The sequence below is a fragment of the Ambystoma mexicanum genome, chromosome 13 (genome assembly GCF_040938575.1).
Source record: "Ambystoma mexicanum isolate Mex_15411 chromosome 13, UKY_AmexF1_1, whole genome shotgun sequence".
Taxonomy (NCBI): Eukaryota; Metazoa; Chordata; class Amphibia; order Caudata; family Ambystomatidae; genus Ambystoma; species Ambystoma mexicanum.
In genome coordinates this window covers 49,249,276-49,262,616 of record NC_090938.1, presented here as the reverse complement: position 1 = coordinate 49,262,616, position 13,341 = coordinate 49,249,276, and the positions used below count along the sequence as shown (strand labels likewise).

The 13,341-nt window shown below is 50.4% G+C and overlaps 1 protein-coding gene across 1 annotated transcript in view; it reads left to right on the top strand.

The window, feature by feature from the left end:
* Positions 1-13,341, top strand: part of PM20D1 (peptidase M20 domain containing 1) — a 105,546-nt gene that overhangs the window by 36,184 nt on the left and 56,021 nt on the right. Inside the window, exon 5 of the mRNA XM_069633169.1 lies at positions 4,635-4,768. Within this exon, the coding sequence (XP_069489270.1) occupies positions 4,635-4,768 (134 nt within the window). The remainder of the gene's footprint in view (positions 1-4,634; positions 4,769-13,341) is intronic.

The following is a 13,341-nucleotide window of genomic DNA, read 5'->3' as shown; positions in this document are numbered from 1 at the left end:
ACAGTGCTGCTTCCCAGGAACTAGTATCCACCCCAGGGGTCTGTGGTGTCCGCTGCATGCTGGTCTCTGCAGTCTTTCAGGAACCATCTGAAAAAAGTACAAGAAGAGACTTGGCCAGGACAGAGAAGGGAGCAACATTGTGCATTCACGACTCCAGAACACCACTCGACTCCCACATACAACCCCTGGAGTTCGTCTTGCTCTGGTTTTGCCCTGTTAGGTCGTCTACCCCAGGTTGAGAGGGTTCCTGGCCGAGGGACGGGGGGGCTCTTAAGACAGTCATACACATGAGACATACCTTTGCAAGACTCTCTTTGAGCTGAGCGGGCAGAAATGAAGCAATCAAAAAATCCAAGGACCGGGGTTACACCATGAGGTCCGGCCATTTGGAGTAAATGGTCCTCAAAAATGCATTATTGGGGCTAAGTCGGGTGCAGGGTAGTGCACCTGAAAAAAAGAGTAGACATGGGTTTGCTGCCACCAGGGTTTGCTGGACACTTTTTTATAAAGGAACGAAACTTAAAGCAAATTCGACACAATGCATAAATGCAACACTTAATGTGTTGCCATTCAAAGAGGGGGTGGAGAAGGAAATGGGGGAGTCCTCTCCGCTTGGATAACCTCAGGAGCTGCTCGGAGCACCCCAAATGAGAAGAAGGGAGCACATAAGTGGGGCTAAAAGAGACCTCCCTCACCCCAAAAGTCACTCTCTCAAACCATAGCAGAAATGTTGGGGGGTCCCATTGAAGTTAATGGGGAATGGGGGAGTTGCAGAAAGAAAAACTCTCTCCTTAGAGCGTGCTTTTGACTGCGTGTTTACATTTCCCATTCTGACTTCGTCTACATTGTCAAAGCCTGTGCCTCTCACTGTTTCCTCCTCTCTCCCTCACCCCGTTACCCCACACCACATCTTCTGGTGTCTCTCTCCCTTCCACTGCAACATTCCACCTTTCCTTCCTGGACTCTAAATCCGCACTCCTCACTGCGCATGCGTAGCAGGGCCCCGTGCATCTGCACATCCCTCGAATAAATATCTGGGTGTCCTGTACTGCCGCCCTCATTGACCTCAGCTGAGGGAGTAGGCTATGGGCTGTGCTCCATGACCTTCGGTGACCTGGAAGTGCCCCATTGAGGACTGGCCTGCCTTGACTACAGAGTCCCGCGCCTAGACCGGTCGCACTGCATTCCAGCAGTGTTCTGGGTCTCACACTACTACTGCAGTGCCAGAAAAGCAACGAGTTAAATGAAATGTTGCGTCTGTGCTGCCCTGCCTTATTGTAACACCCATAAGGCACGGCGAGGGCACTGAACGCCACGTTTTCCTAACTCTGTGACTGGTGTTATATGAGAGCGGTGCACTTTCTACCTGCTCTACTCACGTCACTTGAAAAAGGTCATTAAAGGGACAGCCAATCAGGCACCGTGTAGCAGCAGCATGCGCCAATCTATATGTGTTTAAACTTCTCTAGCTCAGTGGCAACGTGCACGCCTTTGAAGCAAGACGACTCGAAGCAACACAAGTTCGATCCCCGGGTCCGCGCATAGAAACCTCTGGGTGTTTAAGCGCATTATAAATACGCAAATAAGACCAAAAAAAATCAATTACGCAACTAAAGAACAAAAATAATTCCCGTAACAGCGCCTCGATGCCTGCGGGCTGTGTGAGCGCTTTAAAAATGCAAATAAATAAATAAATATATAATTGGTGAAGTATGCCGGTACCCGAGGACTCCTTCACACTATGATCTACATACTCCACCACTCTTAACAGCAAGCTTCAGAAGGGCCAGAGCAGGCAGCGCCAGCTTCCCCATCTTGGCAGCGACACATTGGAACTCACTACCTCCAGCCCTGAGAGCTGAGCAATCCTACTGGGCCTTCCGCAGACCATTGAGAACACGGCTCTTTACACAGAGTGCCCGGAACGCGCCAGATACACCCACATCTGATTGGCTTGAATACGCTGACTATGTCTACGGTAATGCAACTAGCGCCTAGAAGCCCGCGGGCTGGGAGCACTGCTGCACATGGGAAAATAAATAAATATATGCAGTATTTATTGTGTGCTTAGAGAGCCACAGCTCCACCTCACTGATGAGGCCCGACTAGGCCGAAACACGTGTCTGGGGTTGCTGTTGGTACTCTTGTTCAGAGGAGAATTGCCCAGCATTTCAGTGCTGGACTGCCTAAGTGGGTAGGACCAGACAGATATGCAAATGGGTATTTCTCCTCTGTGAAAGGTACATTGATCCAAAACATGGTTGCTGACCCTGCCAAGTGGGAACCTACCCACAGAACAGGTTATTTAGCATTGTTTATTCTCAGTAGAGGGGCTCTCAGAACTTCAGTATATATTGTGCGGCCCTCTGAAAAAGTCCACTAACTGTCCCCAAGGCGTCTAGGCACCTCGTAGCCCAGGCCTTCTAGGCACCTCGTAGCCCAGGCCTCCTTGAGTCTTTCATGGGAGCTTGGGCTGTCAGCCACCATAGACCAGTGGGAACATGAAGACTATCGTGAGAGCTGAAGGTAGTGGCGGGACAGGGCACCTGCTAGCTCTTAAACCCCAGGAGGGAGGTAGCACACCAACTAAGTGTGATGAGGAGGAGGAGAGTGTGATGTGGACATCCATTCAAGCACAAAGACCTTCAGGCACACTTTGAGTTTTGTAGTATTGGACAAGCTGAAGTTGAGCACTTGCCGGGTGTACCTTGTCTCGGGAGGATAGCTCAGGGGCAACACGCTCGCCTTGGAAGCAAGACAACGCGCAGCACCACAGGTTTGATCCCCGGGTCCGCGCTTAGAAACCTCTGGGTATTAAGCGCATTATAAATAACCAATCATGTCATATCATACCCTGTTTCGGATTGGGAGCCAGGATTTAATCCTGGTGAACCCGTCAATCTATTGAGCACCAGGTTTCGATCTGGTTTATCAAATGTTTTTTGTTGTTGCAGTCAACACGAATCAGTGTGTGTGTTTTTATATACTGAAATGTATTTTTGTTTTTATGAGCTAATGTAGTGTACAGCCATTTCTGTATGCAGTACTCTAGTCCAGTGTCCGCCAGCTCCCGGAAATCTTGTAATGTACGAGTTTTGACTTATACTGTCAATGGGACCAAGAGAAATGCAGTGAATTCCCCAGAGGCTCCTCCCCCAGGAAAGAGGTCTTGCATCGCGGCGAAGGGCGCATTGTGTGTCTGACAATATTACAAAAGTCATGATTATCGTACAATAGGTACATACGATAGACCCCCGCTCTCCTTGACCCCATACATATGGTCACCATATATAATGTCGCCACAACCTTTTCCTTGCCACATTATGCATGGGGACAATATTTCCTGATACTTCATAATCACTGTGAAGCTGAAACAACCCTCCCCTGCCATCAGAACTATCAAGGCTACCTAATACCACATAATTGCAGTGCCTTCCCTGGGAAGTGCTTCTGGCTGCCTCCTGGTTCCCGGCCTCTTATCAGACAATAGGATGGTATTTTCATTATAAGGCTTCTGTCGATGGGGTCGCGGTCTGTGCCGCACTTCAACCTGATGGAGAATTGCTCAGTGCAGCTTGACTGCTGGTTCAGTTCGGCGCCTGTTTGCAAAGATCTGATCCTGTCCAAAGTCGCTGAACTCTACATGGAGGCCACGAGGGTCTCCAGGAGAAGCAAGCCATGCTGTGCCGAGAGCTCTCCTGCATCGACCGCCCACCGTTGAGACATCAGAAGCCTGCCATGAAATGGAAGGGTCCTCCGGATGCGAAAGAAACTGTAACTTTGCAGAAAATGTTAGGGGGTGAGGGGGGGCATGATATCTAAATGAAAGGGGACCCTGACAAATGAGTGGGACAAAATTGTGTGGCACAAAAGTTAGGGGGGGCAAACACCCTTGTCCCCCCCTCCTAAAATTACGCCCATTCCAGTCAAGTGCCAGGTCCTGGTTACTGCACTCCATATGCTGTGCCTCTTTCCTGTCTCTTCCCAAGGGTTTGATAGCGCGTGGGGGTTCAGTACTCTCATCTGACTTTGCATTCCTCAAATTACAGCCCTTCTCAATCCCAGTGTCTCATTGATCCATTGATCAAGTTTCCACAAAACCAAAAAAGGCGCGACTATCAAGCTTTCTGCCACTCCCAAAACCATTTTCCATTGGGGGTCGGTTGTGCACCAGTCCAGGCTGTGTATTTTTCCTGTATAAAAACGAATGCAAAAAGTAAAACACAAACCGTTTGTAGTGTTTTATAACTTTGGAACATTTGGATGAATTTTCACCAAAGCTTTTTTTATGTTGCCGCCCTCTCCATTCTGCTGTCTTTCAGGATTCTTTTTCTGTTTGTTGCCTTCCATGCCCCTCTTTCTTAATCCTCCAGCCCCCTCCCCCCCCCCGGTACCTTCAGCAGCGATTGCTAAAGGAACACCAAGAAATACCCAATACACTGCAAAGGGTCTAGTGTGAAACCTCTTGGGTCCATATTAGTTCCCTACCCATATCCACACTGGAGAGCCGATACTCCTTGGACTTCTTTCTTGTTTTAATCCCGGGGAGGCACTCCACTTGCTCCTCCTTACCCTGTGCTCTTTTTGCCCCATCTTTTGTCTTCACCTTGATTTTTGGGTTTCTCCTCCTGTAGATTTCTGGCCAAAAAGGAGCTCGGCGAATAGCAGCAAAGCTTGAGTCTCGAGGTGCCCGCCTGTCCTTCCTCACCGATGAAGGACTCGCCATCCTGGATGGGGTGATCCAGGGTTTGAGCCGCCCCATCGCCATGTAAGTAAAGTGCCATCAAGACTTCACCCAGTGGATCAGCCAAGGTTCTACCCTCAGCCGCACTCCACTCCTGTTGATTAGGCTCCTCGATCAGGGTGCCCCCCCCTCCTACGCTGTCCCTGAAAGTACTGTGCAAGTCGATTTGTTTTGTGCTATCCTCTCTAGTCTGTTTATTCTCTTATTCTCTTAGTACAGGAGCGTGCGCAAATGGCCGCCTTGGTCACATTCGGTTTGCGCCCAGGACGTGGCTCCGATGATCACATGAGCCGTGCACCTGGGTCTGCCTAGCCTATCTCTCCACTCTACACCCATGCCCTCCTCTGGTCCCTGTCTCTGCTTTGCTCCTTCTGTGCAATGGTTTCCCGCCCTTATTGACAACGCACGGAGGCCATCTTGGACATCCCTGTCTCTGCTTTGCTCCTTCTGGGCAATGGTTTCCCGCCCTTACTGACAACGCATGGAGGCCATCTTGGACATCCCTGTCTCTACTTTGCGCCTTCTGGGCAATGGTTTCCCGCCCTCATTGGCAACGCACGGATGCCCATCTTGGACATGTTTTGACGCCCAACTGGCTTAGGTATCAAAGCAGGTCGCGTTCGTGCCCCAACAGCAGTCAGGGTATTGCTTTGATGTCCTCGCTAGGACTTCACAATGCTATCCATCCCCTAATACCCTCTAGCCTGCACCTTGGGGGCACCGAAATAATGAAACGGAGGAATCTAAGAAGGGAGCAAGGGTGGGTGAGTCCTGGACTCGCAACGCTTGCCTAGATCGCTTCGAAACTTCCATAGCACGGTTTGTACATCTCCTGGAACAGGAACACCTCACATCCCACCTTTCTCCCAGTATAATTACACCAGGGTTCGCTCCTTGCCCCACTACTCTGTACCCTCTGCACCTGTTCTCTTGGTAAGCTGTTCTCCTACCGCCTCTTCGCTGATCATACAAGATCGCCTTCTCTCTTTCCACATTTACCATCTCGGATTTCCAATTGACCCCCATTGAGCCTCTACTCGGGGGCACTTGTAGTTTTGTGCTAAGCTCCTTGAAGACCAGAGTAATTTCTCTCAAGGCACCTCATGCTCCAGCCCTCCCCCTTATACTTTACCTCTTACCACCTAAAGGTTCACAGCTTTGGGACCCTCTAACCACGATCTGGGGAAAAATGTAGTGTTCACAAAAATATTCAGAAGAAAATGAGCGTGTGCTCCCTGATAATGAAATTGGATTTCGAAGTCCAGTTCCAAGAGTGCCCAAAACGTACATGGCTGGGGTGGAGGGGGGTAGCTTAATAAAAGGGGAGTGAAACGTTGGGGGCAGGGGGCAGTGGTTTGGGGATGGAACACCACGATAAAGGAAAAGAGAAGGGTTTCAAAATGAATGCACATTTCATACCTCAGTTTCACAGTCACCAGAATTTGAAAACTATTCACAGATCCGCGTGTTTTAAAAGTATGCACCAAAGTACAACTGCTTCAAGTCTCAACCAACTAAACCTCTCATATAATACACCCCCCGCCTCACCTGCCATGCCACACAAATGTTCACCCCTTTTCTCTGACCAAAACACTATTTACGGTTTTCAGGGAGCCTAGATAATTTTGTAGACTTTTTGGGGGTGTTAATAGTCATGTGTGCAAGTCTCAGACTGCAGTCCCCGCAGGCAGCACACACGCAGAGCTTGGCCCAGTAATCCTCTGAATGGTGACATGTGGTTAGTTTACCTACAAAAAAAATGTGCATGAAAAAAAAAGAGCTAGAATGAATCTGCGTGGACACGAATAACTTATTAATAGGCAACTCGACTTTCAGCCATAGGCACCCTAGTCTGGGGGCCTCAGCAGCTCAATGGCACAAGGCGCCATGTGCAACGACGTTTACTGGACGCTGGCTGGGGCCACGCCCAAGAGCACAGTCATGTTACCTCTTCCCACCTGATGGTCACCTGGAGAAGATGGATTTATGGGGCAGCCTTTGCAGAGTCCACTTCAGTCGAAATCCTGCCCACCCTTCCCCGCATGCACCTATAGAAGCCTGGGATTTTCAAGCACAAAGGCCTTTGAAGATAATGTTTACATTCTTTCCTGTTTAAAATTATTTTTTAAATGGAGTGAAAAGGAGTGCAGGTGTGCAGCTGGTGGGCGAGGGGACCTGGGCCTGAGATCAGAGGGTGGCCAGGTGACCAGTGCAGTTTCAGTCAGGAGTTCAGCAGGGGAGAGGAGGAGAGAAGGCAGAAGCAAAGAGGAAGGTCTTGAGGTGCTCCTGGAGCCAGAGATGGTTCTCCTCAAGTTTCAGGGAGGCAGGGAGGCTGTTCCAGAGGGAGGCCCCTGCCGAAGAGAGTGATCTGCCACCAACTCGTTAGGTTGCACAAGTGAGCTAGGCAGGGCAGGGGAGAAGCCGGCCTTTTAATGGTGATTATGGTCAACACGTAGCTCCTGGGGATGTCACTGGGTGCTGCGGTCATTATGGCTCTGTCTCCCTGCACTGCCAGTGAGGAACACAGGCCGCTTCCGGGTTTAAAGGCAGAAGGGCAGTGCTCTTTTTGCACACTATGTGGCAGCGGGCAGAGCAAAGATTGCTGCCTGTGATGGGGGCCAAAGTCCTCCCGGAGCTCTCTGCCTGCTGAGCGGGGCAGCTCTGCTCAAAGGCGTGCCTACCGCCTCCGCACCCTCATTAAGGAGAGTCACCATGGGTCACTGGAATGCAGCTTCCGCGCTGCAAAGAAAGCTTATCTTATGTGTGTTTCAAGAAACAATTCTGGAAATGTGTAACAAAGTAAAGCGGTCACAAGGGACATTTCCTGCACTTTGCTCGACTAGCAAAGTCTGCCAGGGAGCGCTGACCCGGGCTGCTATTGACCCCTAAAGGCTCGCTGCTACCCCAAGCCGTGTCAGAGCTGCAAACCAGTGGGCACAGCGAGGCCTGTTGACTGTGTATTATCTAAGCTAAAGTCTAGATAAAAATGGGGACCAAAGGTATGTGCTGCAAAGGGAATCGGCGGTCAGAGAGCCAAAGTATACACCTACACGACAAGGGGGTGTCCCATAAGAGCCATTATTCTACAGGCTCCCCAGCACAGAATCGGTCACAGCCTGTCTACAGAGGTGCAAGAGAAGATGTGGGGTGTCCGCGGCCATAGCCTGTCTACAGAGGTGCAAGAGAAGATGTGGGGTGTCCGCGGCCATAGCCTGTCTACAGAGGTTCAAGATGTGGGGTGTCCCATAGGACCTTTTACCACTTTATTTGAAATTATCCCAACATTGCGGCCTTGACCAGTTGCCATTTTGGAGCTAAAAAGGTTTGCTGGGAGGGCGTATCTGGGATCTCCTAAGAACCTGCTTCCTTGGACGACCTCTGCTCCCTGTAAGTTTGCCCACTTCGGCTTTCTTCTTGCAAGGCTGCTCATGGCAATAAAAGGATTGGTGATAGGGTCTTCTTCTTATCGGCCTGCACAGGGTTGGTTCGGTCATTGTAGACCATGAAGTCCCCTTGTGGATGGGAGAGTGAGAGAAGAGTTTGGAAGTTCTTCAATGGGACAGAGCATAATGCTTAATGGGCTACTCTTCTCCACAGACACATATGGACCTAGATGCCGGCTGTTGGGTATGCATTACGCTTGCATGATTGCTGTTCCGTGGTTTACGTTAAATGGTCGCCATTTGTGGCGTCACTGTGATGGGTAGCTACCGACCAGTGATTCAATCCCATGATCATGGTGTAATGCGCTTCACCTTTTGAGACTGATGGCTATCACTCTCTAGGCTGGGGTCTTCAAACTTTTTTGGCCAGGGCCCCCCCATAACAAAATGTGAACAGGCCAGGCCCCCACCAAAAATGCCAAATGGACAGTAATTCCAAATGTCTGCTATTCATCGCGCGCTGTTACCACACCCTACTCCCAGTATAGTCCATGGGCTGCCCCACCTGTTCGAATCTCAGGCTCTGGACTCCCTCATCCCTCTCCCAGCACAGTCCCTGGGCTCTCACCATCCTGCTCCTGCCACTATCCCACGGCTCCCCATCCTGCTTCCACCACAGTCCCTGACCTCCCCCTACCCTGCTCCCAGCACAGTCTCTGGGCTCCCTCATACCACTCCTAGTCCAGTCCCTGGACTCTCCCCACCCCACCACAGACCCTGGGCTCTCCCCATCCTGCTCCCGCCACTATCCCATGGCTCCCCCATCCTGCTCCCACCAAAGTCCCTTGGCACTCCCCATCCGGCTACTGCCTCTATCCCATGGTTCCCCATCCTGTTCCCACAACAGTCCCTGAGCTCCCGCCACCCCTCTCCCAGCACAGTTCCTGGGCTCCCTCATACCACACCTAGTCCAGTCTCTGGACTCTCCCCACCCCACCACAGACCCTGGGCTCCCCCCATCCTGCTCCCGCCACTATCCCATGGCTCCCCCATCCTGCTCCCACCACAGACCCTGGGCTCTCCCCGCCCTGCTCCCAGCACAGTTCCTGGGCTCTCCCCACCCCACCACAGACCCTGGGCTCTCCCAATCTTACCCCCGACACTATCCCATGGCTCCCCCTATCCTGCTCCCACCACAGTCCCTGAGCTCCCCCCACCCCGCTCCCAGCACAGTCTCTGGGTTCCCACATTCCACCCCTAGCCCAGTCCCTGGGCTCTCCCCACCCCACCCCACTACAGACCCTGTGCTCGCCCCACCCTGCTCCTGCCACTATCCTATGGCTCCCCATCCTGCTCCCACCACAGTCCCTGGGCTCCCTCATCCCACTCCTAGCCCAGTCCCTCGGCTCTCCCCACCCCATCACAGACCCTGGGCTCTCCCCATCCTGCTCCCACCACTATCCCATGGCTCCCCCATCGTGCTCCTGCCACAGTCCATGAGCGCCCCCACCCCTCTCCCAGCACAGTTCCTGGGCTCCCTCATACCACTCCTAGTCCAGTCTCTGGACTCTCCCCACCCCACCACAGACCCTGGGCTCCCCCCATCCTGCTCCCGCCACTATCCCATGGCTCCCCCATCCTGCTCCCACCACAGACCCTGGGCTCTCCCCGCCCTGCTCCCAGCACAGTTCCTGGGCTCTCCCCACCCCACCACAGACCCTGGGCTCTCCCAATCTTACCCCCGACACTATCCCATGGCTCCCCCTATCCTGCTCCCACCACAGTCCCTGAGCTCCCCCCACCCCGCTCCCAGCACAGTCTCTGGGTTCCCTCATCCCACTCCTAGCCCAGTCCCTGGCCTCTCCCCACCCCACCTCACCTCACCACAGACCCTGGGCTCTCCCCACCCTGCTCCAACCACTATCCCATGGCTCCCCCCACCCTGTTACCACCACAGTCCCTGAGCTCCCCCCACCCCTCTCACAGCACAGTCCCAGGGCCAGTGGCGGGCAGCAAATTTTAAGTGGAGGGGCATAAATATTTCCCCCAGATATGCCATAGCGACTGAGCGTAGCGAGGAAACCCGAACCAATCAAGGGAGATTTGGGGGGGCTCTTCCCCCAGGAAATGTTTTTAAATAATGGGTTAAAATGTTGGATTTTAGAGTATACTTTAAAACACATTGGGTAAAAAGCCAATCAGCTTGCAATTGGTGCTGGGGGGCACAGGGGGCAGGCATGGTATTTTTTACTGGACACCTATGATAGATATCCAGTAAAAAGATACCATCCATGTCCCCTGGGTCCCACAGTGCCTAACACAAGCACACAGCCAACATGATTATGTGTGTATGCAAGGTGCTGGGGGGCACAGGGGCAGGCATGATATTTTTTACTGGACATCTATGATAGATATCCAGTAAAAAGATGCCATCCATGTCCCCTGGGCTCCACAGCGCCTAAGAAGGAGAGCTGGTTTTGGCAGGTGGGTAGGGGGATTGTGCAAAAAAGGCATTTTAAAAATGCCTTTGTTGTACAAGCCTCCCCCTCCCCACTCGCCAAAATCAGTTCCACAGACTAACACAAAAACACACACATTCACACAGCAAGCACGCTATCATTCTCACACACACACACACACCCATCACCATACAATAACTCATAACACAAGCATACACAGATCCATACACATATTTAAATAAAAAATAAATGAACACAAAAGTACCTTCTGTCCCGGTCCTGAAGTTTTATCCCCTGCGCACTACCTCCTGCATGGAATCGGGAAGTGAGAGCTTCCTGGTTCCTGAGCGTGGGTGCTGAAACGCCCCGCTCCAGCCTGCTTTGTCTTTATGTGCCTGGAGGCGCAGGAGCTCCCACTCGCCCATACAGACATGGAGTTCCCCAGCCAGCATTTCCAATGAACTATGCAAGGCTGGAGAAGCAAAAACGCCCTCATCCTTGCATGGCTCATTGGGCATTTACGACAGGGGAACTGAACTATCAAAGGGAAACAGTGTTTCCCATTGACAGTTGAACCAGCACAGTAGCACTCCCTTAAATGGAAAAAGCAGATGAGGGAGCGCTCAGTGTTTCACTGGGCTGGCTCCTTCATAATAGGTGACGCCCCCTCGCCCAATATGGATGAGCCGCCCCGGCCCAGGGCTCCGTCCACCTCCTGAGAATGAGGCTGTGGCCATCCTGGGGGGCGCGCCACACAGTTTGAATATCTCTCGGTGTTGTCAGCTGAAATACCAGTGTATCATTAGAGTTCCATTGCACTCCCTTTGTTGTAAAGTCTTTGATTAGAGATTGTCAATGGATTTATGTTTCACTTGTTTCTGATTACATCTATCCTGTATTGGGGGACATTCAAACAATATGACAAAAACACTAGTGTTACCTTCTGAGCCAGGGGTCTACAGCGTGTGGTCATCCAGGTATTTTGCAATGCATCTCCCATGATCAGATCACTTATCATTGACTGTGCTGGCTAGGACTGATGCGAGTTGTGGAGGATAGCCCAGCAGCAACGTGCTCGCTTTGGAAGCAAGACGGAACCGCACAGCAACACAGGTTCGATCCCCGGTCCGCGCTTAGGAACCTCTGGGTATTAAGCGCGTTATAAATAGCCAATTACAATCTGCAGACCCCACCCTGATCTGGGAACACAGAAGTGATTTTGGCTTGTGTGGTACAAAACCCCATTTATTTTACACAGTTGTGCTCCAGTGCACGTAACTGTCACTGTGCATGCATGTTTTACTGAACAGCTACCAAGCGACCCCTGGAGCTAGGCAGGTTTTGTAGGAAGCAGTTCATGCAATTATGAGACTTGTAGGAGTACATTTGCAACGGTGGAAAAAATGCCAGTCCCGGATCCCCAACTGCTGCTGGCTGAGAAGCTAATCTAGCTCAAGGTGTCCAGAATTCATGAAGCCACTTGGCAGCCATGCGACTGTGTTTTTCTAATGTTTTTATATTGGTGTTCACATTGTCCTCTTGACTTTTTAAATTTCTGAACTGCACAACGACAAACAGGCAATTATGTGCTATTAAAAATCGTAATTATTTGGGGTATTCTTAGCTATCGCTTTGATTAGCAGAAAATGTCTGTCGACAAGCTCCTAAATTGGTTCATTGTCCGCATTGGGTCTAATTAAGATTTGTTTTTTTGAGTTTGATTGTGTTGGGTGGCCGACGATGGCACTGCTGTCAACAATTACACTGTCGTAGATGAGAAGTAGATGACATTTAAAAAATGACAGTCAAAGAAGAGCTTTACTCTTCATGAAATTAATAGTATGTAGTATGTTATATCAAAACGAGTTTTTAAAAAAACTTCTGTTACTAGAAAGATACAGATCGCTAACATTTGAACCAAAAACCTAAATAAATCAATTTAAAAATCCAGCAAAAATCTGCTGGTAACATCATGCAGTGTAATCGAAGGAAGAACTCTTCGATTAAAAAAATAAACCAGTTAGTGGAGTGTACTTTTAAATGAACGAAATATTGATATGTTTAAATAATTATAATTTGTCCCGGGAGAATAGCTCAGCGGCAATGTGCTCACCTTTTAAGCAAGACGACACGAAGCAACAAAGGTTCGATCCCCGGGTCCGCGCTTAGAAACCGCTGGGTATTTAAGCGCGTTATAAATACGCAACTAAGACAAAAAAAACAATTATGCAACTAAAAAACAAACAATTCCTGTAACAGCGCCTCGATGCCCGCGTGCTGTGTGAGCGCTTAAAAAATGCTAATTAAATAAAAAATAAATAATTCGTAGGAAAAGGTAATATATAAAATTATATGATTTGTGACGAATCGAGGGATTCAGTTACGTTGCCCATGGGGGGGAGCCCCTTCCTGTGAAGCTATGGAGGTGAGCCAGCTACACAACATTCCACCTAGGGATGGGGGCAAGCAGGACTTCACAGGGGGAGACCCTGTTCTTGGGGATAAGTACTCCCTTTCCAGTGAGGAACTCCCTTTTTATTATCCTCATGCACCCAATACCGGCTTATCAGTTGACGGACAATCAGACTCTGCTTACATATGTTATTGTGATCTAATACCTGAAGAAAAGTATGAGCCTGGAACTGTGAAGACTAAGAGCACAGGAGTGATAAAGAACACCTGTCTGTCAATTACTGAGACTAAGAAATCTAGAGGAGTTATAAAAAATTAAACTCCAACACAAAGGAAGGACTGT